Genomic DNA, 18,437 nt, shown 5'->3' on the forward strand with positions numbered 1-18,437 from the left:
GGAACACAGATCCAGTGTTCTGGAAGGGCACAGTTAATTCCATTCAATGAATCTATTCATTAAAAGAAACAACAACCTACAAACACAGCCATCCATTCTGACCACTTATTACTTGATTATTAACGACTGGATGATGGCAGAGTTCACCAAAGAGCAAAGTAACATGCTGCACATTAAAGTTCTTGAATTTTAAAAAAATCCCACACTTGTTTAATGGAATACAGAAATTACAGCCAGGACTCCAAGTCACTGGTTTCTTATGAGAAATGGAATTTGGAAAACATGCTCAAATATGTGGAATTTTTTTCTAAACCCATTTTACAGCTGGAGGGAAGGTGGGGAATGGGACCCTTGTTAAATGTCAATCTAGCAGCTGTGAAATTTCACCTTCTTTTGGTATTTCCTACATGAAGTTATTTCCCCCCATCATTTCTTGCTATTCTTGTCCCCATGACTCATTTATTAAAACAATTTCCTCTTGACTTGAGTTTTAGCTCCTGAGGCATGAACAAATTAGTAAAGAAAAGTCCTAGCTAATGGTGATCTTGTGACCCATGGGTGAAGCAAGAGGTTGCCTTGAGAAAGAGGTAGTGCTCACTAGTTTCGCTTCTGAGAAATCACAAGCAGCCTTAAGAAAATAACACAAAATGAAAAACAAAAAACCATGGCTCCAGGGAAGGATGGAAGTTACCAAAAGTTTTAAGATAATGGGGAGAATCTTACAACGAGGGATGGTTATTTTGATTTCTGTAACAAAGCTAGGCCTTGGTTCCATGTCCAGACTTTCCTAACCATGTGTTAAAAGCAGTTTTCTGATTTATACCTTTCATTTTGGGGAAGTCTACACAGATAGGAAATTTAAATCACTCTCCACTGAAGAAAGTCATCTATACTGAAAAAAAATATAATGAGATTGAGACCAGAAAAATCAAGACATGGGGGAAGGGAGTTGGGGCCCGAAGGCAGGGTAGACACAGTGTGCACAACCAACACCGACATTTTTGGTCCCGGTGATGGAGGGCCGCACTAGGTTGCCCCATGTGTCTGGACTCTATTGCTTTCCACCTCCAAGGACAAAAATAACATGGTTATTGCTTCACTGAGCAGTCAGGCTATTTTTACCCGACAGAGGAGGAGCAGGCCACCCAGCCTAAACGCAGCACAGCGACATGGACAGCAGAGGCCATTATAGCCTTGGTGGGAGAATCCTAAACACCACGAAACACTGCTCCTGGGGCTTATCATCCTTCTAGCCTTGAGCAGGGTTAAAAAGTGTCCCCCACACACGGCAGGTACAGTTAGAACAGCTCTAGCTCTTCTGAACTACAGCCAACGTCTGTCAAAGGCTTTCTACATGTCAAGCATCATTTGAAGTACTCTATATACAAAGAGATCCACAAGACAACCATATGCAGACAACATTCTTATTTTAGAGATGAAAATACCAAGGTTTAGAACAAAGGGAGACTGCTAGAAAGTGTACAGGGATATGTCCTGGGCAGGCCCAAACTTGGACTTGTGCTGTCTTAAACCACAGGTTACACTAAAATGTATAAAATCTGGTCATTGACCAGTGGGCAGGATATAAAATCCACTGTCACACACACACACACACACACACACACACACACACACACACTTTAACATCTTGGTAGTGTGAAAAAGTGGCCAGTTTACAGAAGGCTGGATTGAGCACATCCACTCAAGTCATCTTCCTGGCCATGACAAGAACACAGCAACCACAGAGCATTTATTCATACGTGGCTAGCTCCTCAGGAAGCTCCCCACAAACAGTAAGCACGAAAATAATTTCCAGGTTAAAAAAATGATGGGTCTCCATTTTAATGGGCATGTTTTATCCAAAGGCAGAGAGAAAGCTACTTCAAAATTCTGATCTTGGGGTGCCTGGGTAGCTCAGTGGGTTAAGCCTCTGCTTTCGGCTCTGGTCATGATCTCAGGGTCCTGGGAGAGAGCCCCACATTGGGCTCTCTGCTCAGCGGGGAGCCTGCTTCCCCCTCTCTCTGCCTGCTGCTCTACCTACTTGCGAGCGTTCTCTGTCAAATAAATAAAATCTTAAAAAAAAAAAATCTTTACAATTCTGATCTGGAAAAAAAAAAATTCTGATCTGGTTAGGTCGTAGCTTCTCAGTAGGTTCAGATGCAGCCAAGTAGCCCATCCAGCTCGGAGAACTGGACTAAGGCACCAAGCTACTGAGGTCTTCAGACTATTCACATCCACTAAAAGCCAGCGCTGAACATTAAAAGAAAGCACGGTCACACAGTCTCAGCTGAACTCCAGTCCCTCTCAAAAACGGATGCGGACTGCGTGCTAAGCTCTTCAGAGCAACAGAAGAGAAACGCGCACACGTGTCCCTGCAGCTGGGGGTCACTCTGGCGCATCCCTCCCTCACTTCCCCAGAATGCCCAGGCGGGGGCTTCTCCTTGTCAAGCGATCCCAGGATCAAAAGAACACCCAGTTTTGATTTGTTCCTGAAAGAACTGAAAAGACACTGAAGCAGTTTATGCTGCAAATACCTGCTCACAATATTCCAGAGTATCCCCAAAACCCAGCTCTATGGGCTGAAAGAAAATTTTTACTGTAATTTACTCGAAAATTATCAGTGGCGGTCACACCAAGAGTTGATACAACTCTATTCCTTCCTTTCCTTCTCCAGATGAGCTGTCTTGAGTGGGTTCAGATGGTTTAGCTCCACGTTCACGACCTAATTGTTCTATCCCACCCCTCCCGCAGATGTTGGTGGATCAAGTGAGACGTGAAAGAAATCGCTCTTTACATGTGAAGTCTATGCGAATGTCGCTGTGCACGCTGGCAGCGATGGTTCTAGTACTCGCTGTCATAGGAGTGAGATCGCACTTGGGGCAAATGGATGATCATGAAGCTGTGGGCCTAAGTGTAGCAGGAGACCGCGACAACCTTCAGCGACGAAGCTACTTGGTTCCTCCTCCTTCGGGGAGGGTCTGAAACAGACTCATGGGCTTGTGCAACATGCATTGAAAACCAAAACACATAACACACACTTTTGTATTTATTTTCATGTACACACCCACCCACACCCATTCAACTGTCGTTAGATTCCTGACAGGACTACCCTTCAATGCACAGCTTGACTGATTCAATTTTTAAGCATTTCCCTAACATGCTCAGAAAAGGACACCTTGACGGAACTTTATCAACACACGACAACAAAGATCACAAAGCATCACCCCGGGGGCCTAGCTCTTGAATATCCTGTTCTCGGACCTGAAACAATGCACAGCCCAGGGAGGCAGAACAGCCCCTCCAGCCCGAGCATATGGTCTCCACCAGGAATGCCACCAAAAGAGGTTTCAAGTGACAACATCTACTTGTTCTTAATGCAGACTGGGCAGCCTTCAGTGAGGTCACAGTGGGCCCAAAACAGGTTTCAAAGTGTCCTCAGAGGGTTTTTCCTCTGTGTTTTAAAGTTTATTTTGATGTAGTGTTTATTGTTGCTATGAAAAATCTCTAAAAGAAACCTTCTGCTTAAAAATAAAAGCAAGGGTAGACTTAACCACCTCGAATTCCTTAAAGCAGATGTTCTGATCAAATTTATAATGAAGCAACAATGGGTTTCCTGTCCTGGCCTTCATGTATTATCCTCTGTGTTACTCACATTTCCACATCATTTTCAAAAGAACACGCCTTTGGGGATTTGCTATTGTTTGAAATCCTCAAAGCTCTATGTTGCAAATGAGAACTGTGTCCACCCAAGACTTGCCGCTGGGGAGCCCCATGGCCTCAGGACTGTTCTTTGCTACCCTCACGGGCAGGGAGCACTTCCTGCAAGGAGCCCCATGACTGGCACATGACTTCTTCCACAAATGACCCATCCCAGCGACACTCGTGCTACATCTGAGAGGAAGGCCTCCGGGTGGAGCCCATCAACAAACACCGGACAGTGGGGAAGGGAAATGCCTGAGGAAAAGCTAAAACTGCTGTAAGGCACATAATCCCAGGCCCTGAAAAAGAAGAGCTTCTAATCCCCTCCCAAGTCCCTGAAGAGGAAGGCCACCACGCTAAATGGCAGCTCAGTCGAGTCTGGGGAAGGAGCGGAAACAGGGGGACAGCTCCCGCAGCATTCCAACAGGTATTCCTTTGGACTAGGCAAAGAGCTGGCTGCGAGCCTTCACACGCCATATGGAGCCGCTCAGCATCGTGAATTTTTTTGTTGTTGTCCTTTAGTGATTCCTGGGTGTGTTGCAAATTATGCTACTAGCTTGGCTTACACAAAAGATGACAATTTAATAAGAAACATAAATGTTTGACAATTCGCATTTAATCACCATCTGGTCCAAAGGAATTCATCATATTTAAAATGTATATATCATCATTTGCCATCTGTGTCATCTATTACACATTTTACGGGGAATCTGAAGTTGGATTATTAACTTATACCACTTCAAAACAAACATCTCTGTTCCAGGATAAAGAAAGGAGAAAGGCCTTGAACAAGTCAGCCATTTTTCATACTCAGATGATCCAAAAAATTAGAAAAGATAAGGCAAGATAGCATCATCTCCTCCTAAGAAATTCTGTAATCTGAAGCTCTGGGAAAATATCTGAAATGAAAAATAAAATGGCTTCTATAATATATTCACACATGTAAATGAGACTTGCACCTCCCAACCCACTGCCCTCCCCTTCCTCTCCCGTACTTTATTTTGTCTTGAGGATGGGAAGGCAGTGGGAAGTTTGCTTCTAAAAACAACTCACCAATCAACTTAAAAAATTAACTGTAGAGTACGAAGCTTGTGAACAGAAAATGAAAACTCCTCACTTTCTATTTTACTGTGTAAGCATGAAACCATGTCTCCAGCTACTCCTAAAAATCATGTGTTTCCATTAAGAAAGTAATAAATGAGGCTTTTAAAGTCTATTCTCCTTGAGATCTCTCCTTCATCCAAATATTAATTCTGGCATTCAGAGTCCAAGATCCCCATCCATGTCAGTCTTTCGATTATGCCCAGGTGGTTACATTATTCATCTGAAAATGAAATCTGGGTATCTGGGTTAATATTTTTTTGACAGGAGATACTCAAATATTTTTTATCAAAACCAGATGGAACGAGTCCTATCCTGCTATCTGACATGAAGAGCCAAGTGGGCTACAACACAACCAAGGGCCTGCTCAAATTCTGAAGGAATGATAAAACAACAAATCTCTTCTTGACTCACACGTCACAGTCCTTAATAAATCAAGTAAAATGATAGGGGCGCCTGGGTGGCTCAATCGTCGGGCATCTGCCTTTGGCTCAGGTCATGATCCCAGGGTCCTGGGACTGAGCCCCACATCGGCTGCCTGCTGAGCAGGGGAGTGCTGCTTGTGTTATCTTTCTTGTTGTCTCTATCAAATAAATAAATAAAATCTTAAAAACAGGGCGCCTGGGTGGCTCAGTGGGTTAAGCCGCTGCCTTCGGCTCAGGTCATGATCTCAGGGTCCTGGGATCGAGTCCCGCATCGGGCTCTCTGCTCAGCAGGGAGCCTGTTTCCTCCTCTCTCTCTCTCTCTCTCTCTCTGCCTGCCTCTCTGCCTACTTGTGATCTCTCTCTGTCAAATAAATAAATAAAAAATCTTTAAAAAAAAAATCTTAAAAAAAAATAAAATGACAACAAGCAGGTGTGGTTTTAAAATATTTTTCACTGAAGACTATTATATTTCATAAATAATTATCTGCCCATTCACTTCTCTTAGCTTCTCTTCCATTGCTTCATTACAAGAAGATACACAACAGGGACACTTGGGTGGCTCAGCTGGTTAAGCCTCTGCCTTCGGCTCAGATTGTGATCCCAGGGTTCTAGGGTTGAGTCCTGCGCTGGGGAGCCTGCTTCTCCCTCTGCCTGCTGCTCCCCCTGCTTGTGCTCGCTCTCACAAATAATTAAATTAATTTTAAAAAAAAGGTAGAAGATAGACAACACAAAGCCAATTGTTTTTTCAGTGAGCATTCTAGAGAAGGCAGATGACAGGTTATTCTTGCACTGTTGGTTCTACTGGACTGGTGGGCTAACATTTAAATATATTTGCTACAGTAACCGAGAAGTAGATAAGAGTCACAAAGTGGTGTGTGTGTGTGTATGTATGCTCATATGTAAAACCACAGAATGTTAGGTGTGGAAGGGGCCTTTCAGACGTCTAAGTCAAGTACAGATGTCACTGAGTTAACTTCTGTGTAACTACAGCTCCATTTTTAAAAATAACTGGCCTAACAAAGTTCTATGTCTACAGAGGCTCCTAGTTACCACTAGTCCAAGTTTTCCTTTTAGAGAAATCTTACGGACGATTATTTCCCCAATCTTCAACAACCAGCGATTTCTAACAATAAATATTCTCTCACATATACCAAGATCACAAGTTTGCTCTTCCCTGAGGACTAGAACCATCCTTCCCACCTTTCTGTCTCGCAACTGGAAAACGGTCCAGTTTCCTGAGTCTGGCGTGTTACTATGCACAGACATTTTCATGGGCTGCTTCCTGTTCACAAACAAGTTTCTCAGCAATGACTCAGTCTAAGAAATATGATCCAGCCGGTTTACGGGAACTCTCACCCATTATGCTTGTCTGCAAGCTGCAAACACAATACAAAGATAAAGCAAAACCAGACAGTGAACAGAATAGGAACTTGGACTGCTGGTTTGCTCAGGACGCATGTACGTGTTTAGCCAAAAAGAAGTCGGAAAGGACACTGCATTTCCAAAAGGGTCGGTGAGTCCACCTGCTGCAAAAAGTGTACAGATCCAACTCTTCCATGAGAAGTTTCACACCTGTGTCCCAACAGACTTCTTCTGGGTATTTGGGTGGGTGGGGCTGCCAGGCCTGGGAGGGCTTCTAGGACGACAGCTTACCCTGAGTTTGCCAGGAGAATGGCTTGGTTTGATAAGCAAACTTGATGATACATTTTTATAAACTCTTTTGCATTTTTTATTTTTTTTATTTTTTTAAAGATTTTATTTATTTATTTGACAGACAGATCACAAGTAGGCAGAGACACAGGCAGAGAGGAGGAAGCAGGCTCCCTGCTGAGCAGAGAGCTGGATGTGGGGCTCGATCCCAGGACCCTGAGATCATGACCCAAGCCGAAGGCAGAGGATTAACCCAATGAGCCACCCAGGTGCCCCTCTTTTGCATTTTTTAAAAAAAGATTTTATTTATTTGACAGACAGAGTTCACAAGTAGGCAGAGAGGCAGGCTCCACTGAGCAGTGAGCCTGATGTGGGGACCCTGGGACCATGACCTGAGCCGAAGGCAGAGGCTTAACCCACTGAGCCACCCAGGTGCCCCTCTTTTGCATTTGTTTTTGGCTCACCATCCACGCTGAGGTCCAAGAGCGCTGTCTGACCATCCTGGTGTGCCTTCCTCCGACAGGGTGGCCGCCAGGAGGGAGGAGCAGTGCTCTAGCACAGCTCAAAGGCTGGGCTCTTTACAGCCACTTCTGCTACTTCTAAACACCCTGTGTGATCCTTCACCCTCTTTGGGTCCTGCATTTTTTTTTTTTTTTTTTTAAGATTTTACTTACTCATTTGTCAGAGAGAGAAAGAGAGAGAGAGAGAACAAGCAGGGGGAGTGGCAGGCGGGAGAGGCAGGCTCCCTGCAGGGAGCCTGATGGGATCCCAGGACCCTGTATCAAGACCTAAGCCAAAGGCAGATGCTTAACCATCTGAGCCAACCAGGTGCCCCAGGGTCATGCATTTATAAAAAGAAATTATTTATTTCAAGCTTAAAGCTCCTTTTCAGATTTAACTGTCTACCATTAGCTTTAAGAAGTAAGAATCAGGGGCGCCTGGGTGGCTCAGTGGGTTAAAGCCTCTGCCTTTGGCTTAGGTCATGATCCCAGGGTCTTGGGATTGAGCCCTGCATCCGGCTCTCTGCTCAGCAGGGAGCCTGCTTCCTCTTCTCTCTCTCTGCCTGCCTCTCTGCCTACTTATAATCTCTGTCTGTCAAATAAATAAATAAAAATCTTAAAAAAAAAAAAAAAAAAAAAGAAGTAAGAATCAGGGGAGTCACCCAGGCTGGGAGGCTGAGTAAGCACTATGTGGTAGGTGACGGCCACTAGCCAGAGACCTTGTTTGCCAGGGCGGGGGTGCGTGCTGAATATTAAATACAGACACAGGAAATGTGGTAATACATAGAAACTACCTAAAACACTAAGTTTTGTTTTCCTTTTTAAATTGTAGATTTGTTAAAATACATTCTAAGGGGTCTGCTTTTTAGCTTTTTTTTTTTTTTTTAACATGCCGTCTTCTGAGTATGAAGTTATTTCCTGAAAAAAATGAGCCGCTGATGGCTAAAACCTCATTTTACTGGGATGGTGGTAGTTATAATAAGGGGGGTGGGTCAAGAGCAACAAGACTTGTGCCTCTAACTACCGTACACGGATCATCACTCCGCCTCCCCATCTAACACGTGTGTACAGAGCACCTCTCAGACACCAGCAACTGTGCAAGGTGCCCGGGGGGACAGTAAACAAAGACAGTCTCTGATCTTAGTTTGGACACGCTGAGCCGCACACAGAAGCCAAGGCAGCATGAAGGCAAGTATCACTAAACTGCACAGACAGACCTCAGCGAGGTCACAACCTGAATGTTCCACTCGATAAACAAGGGTTACGCCTGGTCTGCAAAGGTCTACTCCAAGCGAACATCTGAAAGCAAAGGAGGTAATGGAGGTAGAGAGAACAGAGAAGGATGAACACCTCACCACTCCGCTCACTTTAGGCATTCCTGGTCTCCTCTCTTGGTGGTGGTAGTGTGTGCCCGCCCATTCTCCCCACAGGGGCGCGGCTTCTCCAGAACAAGGACAATTCTCCGATGCAGAGACTTCCTCCCCATGTGGACTTCTCTGTCAGCGTGACTTGTGTCAGCTGAGCTGGGCATTACTGCTCCTGCCACATGGTCACAGAATGCTGCAACTGGAAGGGACCACAGAGCTCACACAGACGCCCCGTTCAAACAGGGAAACAGGCCCGAGGATGAAATGACTTGCCCCAAGGTCAGAGGTCAAGGATTCCCAAACTACCAACCTCTCTACTCTGCAACTCTTCCAAGTTATTTGGCAGAAGGGAAAGGATACACTGATACATTTTTGCTCCATCTTAATTTTTAAATGAACCTCTCTTGCTCTAACTTGCCAGCCTGTGGGCTCTTATTACAGCTGGCCTTTGCCAAGCACTCATGGGCTATTCGCGGGCAAGATCTCATTCCGGCCTCCCCGCAGTGCCCCAGGGAGCTGGTTTATTTTCATTTAGGGATGAACACACTTGCGCTTTGGGCACCAAGGAACCCTGCCCCAAATCACATGTCTGGCAAGCAGCAGAGCCAGGACTCCAACTCAGAACAGACTCTGGGCCTGCCCAGCTCTTCCCAAGCCGTGGGGCCGCTGCCTGGCAATTCACGCCCCAGCAGGACAAGGTCTGGAAACTGCTTTAGCCCCAGTGCCCCCTCCCCAGGCAGGTCAGGAAGACTTGGAAGCTGACCCTCTTTACACTCAGACCTGCTGCCCTGGTGACTGCTGGCAAATCAGGTGGACTTAGCTGTACCAGGAGACATCCACATCTCAGTCTACCTTCCCGTAAAGACAGTAGTTACCCCATACTTCCTTATGTCCTCTCTGGGTTCTCTTACAATGCTCTGATTCAACTGCGAACGACTTAATGGCATGACAATGTTCTTTTTCAAATAGATAACACATGTGTTTGTGGTACAGAATTTAAAAGATTCAAAAGTAATCACCTAGTTACCTTCCCCAAGGCAACTGCTGGCATCAATTTTTTGTGTTTTCTTAGGAAGACAGTCTATTAAATACACACAAATAGCGTATTATCATTGTGCTTTCTAATGTATTTTGGAGACAGTTCTAAATCAGGGCATAGAGATGTTCTAGTATTATTATTTTTTAAGATTTTATTTTTAAGTAATCTCTACACCCAACATGCAGCTTGAACTTACGACCCTGAGATCAAGTCACACACTTCACTGATGAAGCCAGCCAGACTCCTGGTTCCATTATTTTTAATGGCTGAGCGGTATTTCACCATAAAGATGCACTAGAATAATGTATTATTTCATAATATAACCATTTCATTAGTCCCTCAATGGGTTTTGAAGTGATTTTTGGATCTTTTACTACAACAAATAACACTATAATGAATATCCTTGTACAGAAATCATTCCCTAAGTGTGTGAAGACATCCGTGGAATACAGAATTATCAGTGGAACTGCTGGGTCAAACAATACAGCTGACCCTTGAATGATGTGGAAGTCAGCGGCACCAGCCTCCCCACAGTCAAAAACCCATGTGTAGGGACGCCTGGGTGGCTCAGTCGGTTAAGTGGCTGCCTTTGGCTCAGGTCATGATCCCAGAGTCCTGGGATCGAGTCCCACATCGGGCTCCTTGCTCAGCAGAGAGCCTGCTTCTCTCTCTCCCTCTGCCTGCACTCTGCCTACTTGTGTTCTCTCTCTCTCTCTCTCTCTCTCTGTGTCAAAAAAATAAATAAAATCTAAAACAAAACAAAACAACAAAAAAACCCATGTGTAACTTTGGACCAGAAGCCTCACCAGTAACAAACAGTAGATTAACACTGGTTTTGTATGTTCTATGCATTATACATTATATTCTTACAATAAAGTAAGCTAGAGAAAAGAAAAACATTATTAAGAAAAATCAGAAGAAAGAGAAAATACGTGTAGCCAAAAACATCTGTGTATAAGCAGACCTGGCCAGCACAGCTCAAACCTGTGTTGTTCAAGGGCTAACTGCGCGGGCACCTGTCATGAGGTCAGATACTGCTGGACAGCTCTGCGCAGCAGCTGTGCCTTTTACACTGTGTGGGGTGCCCACCTCCCACTCACGTGTCCAGCGTACCTGTATCATATTGGTATGTGGTACCCACATGATAAATGTGTATTAACTGTACAAGGTCTCCTATGTTAACTCCAGAACCATTTCAAGACCAGCCCCTCCCTCTATCTTTTAATAATGAAATTAAGGCTAACAGTGAGATAAACATCACAGTCGGTTGACCAGCAAGCAGATCTTCTCTAACCACCAGTCTAGGTCCAGCCTTGCTCCTGCCAACTTAACCTTGGTTGTTGCCTTTGGAGCTAGCGGAACATTTGTAGGAGCAAGAGAAGGAGAGGCCAGCGGTACACACAGGTAAGGCAGAGGCCGGGTAAGGCCTCAACAGCAGAAATACCACAGCAGGTCAGGCAGAACCAGAAACCTCTGCCTTTCTCATGGACAAGGCAAATGTCAAAGAAAAAAAGCAAGTCCAGCCTAGTTGCCCCTCTCCCAAGTTCTTAAAGACTAGGAGAAAGCATTTCTCGGAATCAATCTCTCAGGAACAGAGGTTTCTTGGTTATTAAATTACATTTAGAGTACTCACAGACTAAGGACAGCTGACCGTGATCTTGGGTCTCGAGACCACAGTCCAAACCCCAGGTTTATAAATGAGGTTCCTGAGGCCACGAGAGGCTAAATGAGTAACTGTCCCTAGGTCTCATATGATGAAGCAGAACCAAGGAGGGGTCATATGGTCAACCTAACACAAATTAGATTTTAAGGGGGACTTTCTACTGCAACGTCTATTACTTAGGACACAAGAAATATTAGGAATTACTCTGAAAACAGACCTTCACAAAACTGTTGTGTGGCACTGACTCATGCAGCCAAATTAATGGCCTATAAAACCCTGTTATTTGACCAATGTCTAACATGCCTTTTTCTGTGCAGGACTTTACTTCCGCCACTCCCAAGCTCTAAATAGCTTCCTGAAGACTGCCCCTGTTCAACACAAGAGAGGTAAGCCGCTTCAGGCAGATCGTCTCTGCTACCACAACAAAAGCAACTCAGAATCAACGTGGACAGAGAGGACAGTGTTCCAAATCCCCAAATCCCAGAGATAAGGCCATGGACCCACTAAATGCACATTCCAAACTTGATGGAATCATCAAGGTTCACTGAGAACAAGTGCAGTCCAAGAGCTAGTTCTATACTATGTATGAGAAAGAAAGCCATTGAAGACAGCAGCCCATAACACAGTGCTTTAAGATCAGAAAACTCCTTCACAAACATTTTTTTTTTTTTTAAGTCAAAGAGGGAGAGAGTGAGTGAGCACATGTGCACGCCAGCGAGGGGCAAAGGGGTAGGGAAAGGGAGACGGAGAATCTTAAGCAGACTCTATGCCCAGGGCGGAGCCCACCTCGGGGCTCTCGATCTCACAGCCCTGAGATCATGACCGGAGCCGAAATCAAGAGTCAGAGAGACTCCCCAACTGAGTCTCCCAAGCACCCCTCACGTGCGTTCTTATGTCATTTATTCCTCACGTTACTCTGTGTGAAGATCAGCGGGATGAAGAAACTGAGGTTGAGAAGGGCTGCATGTCAAGGTTGCATACTTGTCACCTGTGTTTTAGGCAGAAGCAGCCTCCTCTAATCTGATGGACATACTCATAAATCGAATCACCACCTGGTAAATCATAATGCCTTCCTTTCTTCTTCCACGCCTCAAAATACAAATAAAATTCAGGTTCGCTCTAAGGGTGTTCCTTGTAGTTTGTGGTGGCTTCTTTCTTTCAATCAGTTTTGCTACCCTTCTAAAACAATACCATAAAACAGACCTAGACTTTTACCAAATGACCTAAAACAACCTACCTAAAGAATAAGTACATGAAGTCAAGCTCTTAGCCTTTTTCTCAAGGACAAAAGCTGTGGTCTGGTTTAAAATCCTCTGGCTTTGGGAACAGGACTTCTTAAAGTATGAAAGCTAGATGTGTGAAGGTTTCCAAAGTAAATGTTCACACAAAGCATGGGAATTATTTTTACCTTATTACTATTCCCCCATGACTATCATTATACAGCCCAACAAAAACACATGTCAAACCCGGAATCGACCATCCTGTCCGCTGGTAGGCAAAGCAAAAAAATTATTTTTCCTTACCATGGAAAATAATTTCTTCTGAAAAGCCTTTTCTTCAGTCTGCAGCTGGGGAAGTTTAAGTTCTTCGCAGCCCTTTCCAAGGCCAACCAAACCACAGACCCAAGGCAGTAAGTAGGCTATCAAGAACACCGGTTTCTAGTCCCCATCTAGTCCTGCCATTTAACCGTGTTTTAGCCTCGGGTTCATCCTCTGCCAAAGGACAAGCCTGGGTTAGGTAACTCCTAAGATCCCTTCCTCTAAATACCTCTGACTGTATGATGTCCAAAATGTAAGTCTGAAATCTAATTTTGAATTTTAAGACAAGCTAATTTTAGCTATCTGTAATAGATGCTCTAAAGCAGTACTGTCCAACAGAAAAATAATGCAAGCCACCTGTATCATTTAAAAACTTGGGGGGGGGGCACCTGGGCAGTTCAGTGGGTTAAGCCTCTGCCTTCAGCTCAGGTCATGATCTCAGGGTCCTGGGATAGAGCCCCGCATCCAGGCTCTCTGCTCAGCAGGAAGCCTGCTTCCCCCTCTCTCTCTGCCTGCCTCTCTCTGCCTACTTGTGATCTGTCTCTGTCAAATAAATAAAAGAACCTTATTTAAAAAAATAAAAAATTTTAGTAGCCTTAGTGAAAAGACAAAAAAAGAGGTGAATTTAATTTTAACAAGATATTTAATCCAATAAATTAAAAAAATCATTTTAACACATAACCAAAAATTTAAAATTATCAGTGAGGTATCAGACGTGGAGAGCACACTCAATATCCACTACAACAGATCTCATGGTCATGACCACATCACGTGTAGTGCACTCCCAGAATAAAAGTAACAAAAAATCTTAACACCATTTCTGTTCTAAATTTTTTTTTTTTTAGTTAAGCTTAAAGTAAAATCCACTGAAATTAAAAATTCAGTTTCTACGTTGCATTAGTCCCATTTCAAGGGCTCAGAAGTGACAAGCTGGTTAATGATGGGGCACAGCTCAGAGGGAACTTAACAAAGTCAGCCCTCCACACTCCTATGGGAAAAATTCTAGTGAGCCAACTCTTCTGTTTTGCAAATTTCTTCCTGAGGATACAATGGGAGCATTAAGTCTTCCAAACTTCACTAGGTAGTACTTATGCCCCTAGCAATTATTTGTAAAAAGCTACTACAGTGACCTGCAAGCGCCAGTGTGACTCTGAATGCCTAACGGGGCTCTTAATGACTGACCAGACCTTGATGGTCCCTCAGCATTGTCTAGTCCAGATGCCACACAAATACCAGACTATTGCAAAGGTCATCGGAAGAATGGGGGAGACACAGGGGGCTTAGGTGATGGGGAAGCACTATCTGTTCCAACTAAGGATATGAATTAAGCTGAGCTGGCAAACTATTTCAGCTACTTTCAGATGCATACGTTTGAGGACGCACAATACCCACTGTTGCTGCCAACCGCCAGGCAGCAAGCTGGACCTCTTAGAGAAAAATTGTAATTAGTGTACATATCCTATTTCATGCTCTTAAGATCTGTACAGAAATCTTTTATTTTCCTTAATGTAAATCTTTTCAATTAACTTGTTAAATGAATATGTAAAGTCAAGGGTTACCTGGTGAGCCTCCACATTAAGATTTGAGAATGAAAGATCACTGTGCCATAGGATTCCAAATCCAGATAAAGAGAGGTATGACGCAATCGAAGTCATACTAATGATGATGCCTACCCTTTACTGTGCACTTTCCATGTACTCAACACTTCTGCAAGTACTTGTGTCTATTATCTCATTTACTCACACCAAGCTGCAAGGTCGGTAGTATAATAATCATCCCCTTTTGGAGCAAGGAAACTGAAGCAAAAGACCCCCTTCTCTTAGATGACCATGAGATCCAACCCAGGTCAGAATAAGCTAGGCTTCTGCTGTTAACTAACTGCAGAGAGTAGCTTGGACCTGGCCACCTGGCCTCACTGTGCCACCCCTATCAGGAGTAACTGGGACACTAAGACTAGCCTCACAGAGTTGTTTTCTGTAGGAGAAAAAAAAAGTATGTAATGCCCCTTAAAAATATAAAGGACAACCAGGGCTGAGTTATTAAAGCTGTTAATAAGTTCAACTCCTGTTGCGATGTCAAATGAACATGAAAAGCCTCTAATTTTTAGGCTTCTGGGTCTAACTACTACATAAAAAATAGAAGGTGAGGTCATAATTTATTTATGTACAGACATCTGTATGGCAACATCAAAGGGTAGTGAGTACAAGACAGTTTCAGCTGTGTCATCTCCCCTCAAGGGTTTTCTAGAAGGTCTTCTTTCCCTTTACCATTCTATTCCTTAAGGCCAGTTACTCAGGGGTAGCTATTACAAAAGCAACATTTCAGTCCCGAAAGACTAAAAGAAGGGGTAGGATTGGGAAGAGGACAAGGTTGCAGGATCAGCTCAGTTCATGTTTGGATATGGCCTTGTACTAATACACTTCTATTCCCCAAACTCTTTCTGTTTGTTCAATTTGCCTGTGGACACTGCTTCTTTTCCAGACCAAGAACCCCAGAGTAAGCAATTCTGCCACGAGTGAAGGAGTCTGTCTGGCAAGGAGTTCAATGAGATGGCTTATCTATCCGCATCACTACAGGGAATCTGGCAGAAAGGCTGCAGGGTCCCCCAGGGGAGACCAGGGCAGCAGGAGGCCCTCTATGGTTCCAGGGCACTTGTGAGGTCTTGCCACGGACTGGTTTTCTGTCTCTGAGACTTGAGTGCCCAAGATGAGGGACATGCACAAGGAAGACCACAGGAGAATGTTTACAGCAAAGAGCAAAAAGGGGCATGAATGTTCATGCCACTACACAGCTAGAATTCAAGGAGGGTTTTTTTTTTTCTTTCAGGTGTGCTCAAGAAATCTGAGTCCCCCCAACATCAATCATCCCTGACCGGGAAGAGACACAATCGTGGTAACAGTAAGCAAGCACAGCCACTGTTTGTTGAAGGTGTGCAGGGGGCTCGCTCTCGGGCTGGTTCTTTTCTGGCTTAACTGTAAGAGCGCCAGGGTCAGGGTCCTCTCCATTCTACTGATGAGGAGACTGAAGTACGTGCCACTGGAATATCCCGTAGCTTTGCCTCTCGAGGCCTCGGTTCTCTGCCTGCAAGACAGGGATCATGTCCACCTCTCAGGGCAGAATCAAGAGTGCACAGGAGGCGATCAGTGTGCTGAAGCATGAGCACCCTGCCCAGCACTGGGGAGAGCCCGAGAGACCGCAGCTGCCACCACTGGTATTGTTAGATGCCCCCTCTGTTGGCTTGGGGCTCACAAGCAAAACACGCGGGGGAGGACAAAAGGGAGGATATTGTCTGTTTTTCTTCTCTGGGGTGAATACTGCTCATCACTAGGCTTGGAAGCCAAGGATGAGACTGTAACAGCTGAATAAAGGCCATAAGAGTGAATCAATCTTAGAGGAGGGCCCGAAGAAACAAAGTCCCTCTGTGCCACCTTGGAGAAGAAAACAGAGCCATCCCTCCAGCAAAGCTGCAACTTCTGGCTCCTCCTCCCTCCCTTCCCATCAGGGGAATGAATACAGTGGCAAACGCTTTCTCTTACAACAGAACAGTAGGGTGTGCGAGCTTGAGTTTGGATGAGTTTGGCTGTTGGTCCCGACGTGGGTGGACCGTGGGTTTGTGACTGGCTGGGTGCGCGGGTCCCACGAGGAGGAAGCTGGTCCAGAATGGCTACCCTGATCTTTGTTGATAAGGAAAATGGAGAACCAGGCACCCGTGTGGCTCCCAAGGACGGGCTGAAGCTGGGGTCGAGGCCTCCAGTCAAAGCTTTAGATGGGAGATCTCAGGTTTCAATACCACGGGTAGGCAAAATGTTTGATGCTCAAGCAGCCGTACCTAGAGTTGCCAGAAAGGCTTTGGGAACTGTCAACAGAGCCACAGAAAATTCAGTAAAGACTAGTGGACCTCTCAAACAGAAGCAGCCAACCTTCTCTGCCAAAAAGGTGACTGAGAAGACTGTCAAAGCAAAAAGCTCTGTTCCTGCCTCTGATGACACCTACCCAGAAATAGAAAAATTCTTTCCCTTCAATCCTTTAGATTTTGAGAGTTTCGACCTGCCTGAAGAACACCAGATTGCACACCTCCCCTTGAATGGAGTGCCTCTCATGATCCTTGATGAGGAGAGGGAGCTTGAAAAGCTGTTACACCTGGGCCCCCCTTCACCTCTGAAGATACCCTCTCCACCATGGGAGTCTAATCTGTTGCAGTCTCCAAGTGTTCTGTCGACCCTGGATGTTGAATTGCCACCTGTTTGCTATGACTTAGATATTTAAACTACTTAGCGTTTAATAGTTTGTATGTTTTGTATTAATAAAGCAACTCTTTAACAGAAAAAAAAAACGGGCCTCCAGCCCGTCCCTCTTCTGATTCATGGGCCATAACAACTTCCTGTCCACATCCAACTCACGTGTCTTGCCCTTTTCAAAGCCTGTGATTTTGAGCTCTGTACATAAAACTTGAAACAGCACCTGTGGGCACTGTAGGACTCTCTACAGTCAGCCCCAGATTAACCTTTTCATCCCTAGTGACCCAATCGGTTGCCAGAGCCTAGCTCCTGCCTGCACCCTTCTTGAGGCTTTCAACAGAAGTGTGAGCCAAAGAAATATGACTGACTTAAAACAACAAAAACTAGTTAAAACGCTACCTCCTCCAGGATGTCGCCTCTGAGTACCCCAGTTGGAAATAACATTTTCTCCTCTATACTGTCACAGAACTGTCACACATCACCATGAGCTCGTATAAATACCAAGCTCATGGGGGGCAGGAACAGGCTTGCCCTCACTTTACTGAGCAACTACTACTACATGGACACTAGGCACGATGCCAGACACCAGAGTTATAAAAATGAATAAAAAACATTTTTTGGGACGCCTGGGTGGCTCAGTTGGTTAAGCAGCTGCCTTCGGCTCAGGTCATGATCCCAGCGTCCTGGGATCGAGTCCCACATCGGGCTCCTTGCTCGGCAGGGAGCCTGCTTCTCCCTCTGCCTCTGCTGCCACTCAGCCTGCCTGTGCTCGCTCTCTCTCTCTCTCTGGCAAATAAATAAATAAAATCTTAAACAAACAAACAAACAAACAAACACACATTTTTTGTCCCTGCCCTAGAAAAAGTCATACCATAAGCAGAGGGGACACAGATGTAAAGTAATTTATGCTCATGGATATGAAACATGTACAATCTAGGTTTACAAAGAGCAAAGGGATTGATTGGGAGGAGGGCTATCTGAACAGCAAAAGTCCTTCAAGAAGAGACAACACATTTGCTGTATTATCTTGGTACTATCTTGCTGTATTATCTATTAATTTCATGCCCTGGAAGTTCCTAGGGTGTGTAAGTACCTAATAAATATTTGTGGAATGAGTTAAGTATTCATTTAGGCTCAGGATTCAGTATTTTAACTGAATACCTAAGGCATCTGGGATCAAAGAATTCTAATTATTTAAATAATTAAATAACAAAGAT

General features: G+C 44.7%; 2 protein-coding genes across 7 annotated transcripts in view; one reads left to right on the forward strand and one right to left on the reverse strand.

The window, feature by feature from the left end:
- Positions 1-18,437, reverse strand: part of NFE2L2 (nuclear factor, erythroid 2 like 2) — a 34,343-nt gene that overhangs the window by 4,417 nt on the left and 11,489 nt on the right. For 2 of the 6 annotated variants that reach the window (XM_032356033.1, XM_032356034.1), the window contains exon 2: positions 8,743-8,941. The exons of the other annotated variants lie outside the window; for them this stretch is intronic. In XM_032356033.1, the coding sequence (XP_032211924.1) occupies positions 8,743-8,751 (9 nt within the window). In that variant the 5' untranslated portion in view covers positions 8,752-8,941. The remainder of the gene's footprint in view (positions 1-8,742; positions 8,942-18,437) is intronic. 6 annotated transcript variants of the gene reach the window in all.
- Positions 16,550-17,310, forward strand: LOC116597825 (securin). Its single transcript, XM_032356039.1, has 2 exons — positions 16,550-16,591; positions 16,633-17,310. Exon 2 carries the CDS (start codon positions 16,643-16,645, stop codon positions 17,246-17,248), a length of 606 nt encoding a protein of 201 aa, XP_032211930.1. The 5' UTR covers positions 16,550-16,591; positions 16,633-16,642; the 3' UTR covers positions 17,249-17,310.

The sequence above is a fragment of the Mustela erminea genome, chromosome 8 (assembly GCF_009829155.1).
Source record: "Mustela erminea isolate mMusErm1 chromosome 8, mMusErm1.Pri, whole genome shotgun sequence".
NCBI lineage: Eukaryota > Metazoa > Chordata > Mammalia > Carnivora > Mustelidae > Mustela > Mustela erminea.

Bases quoted from the DNA above. Each gene is read 5' to 3' on its own strand.
- LOC116597825 (XM_032356039.1), top strand. From the start codon at position 16,643: ATGGCTACCCTGATCTTTGTTGATAAGGAAAATGGAGAACCAGGCACC.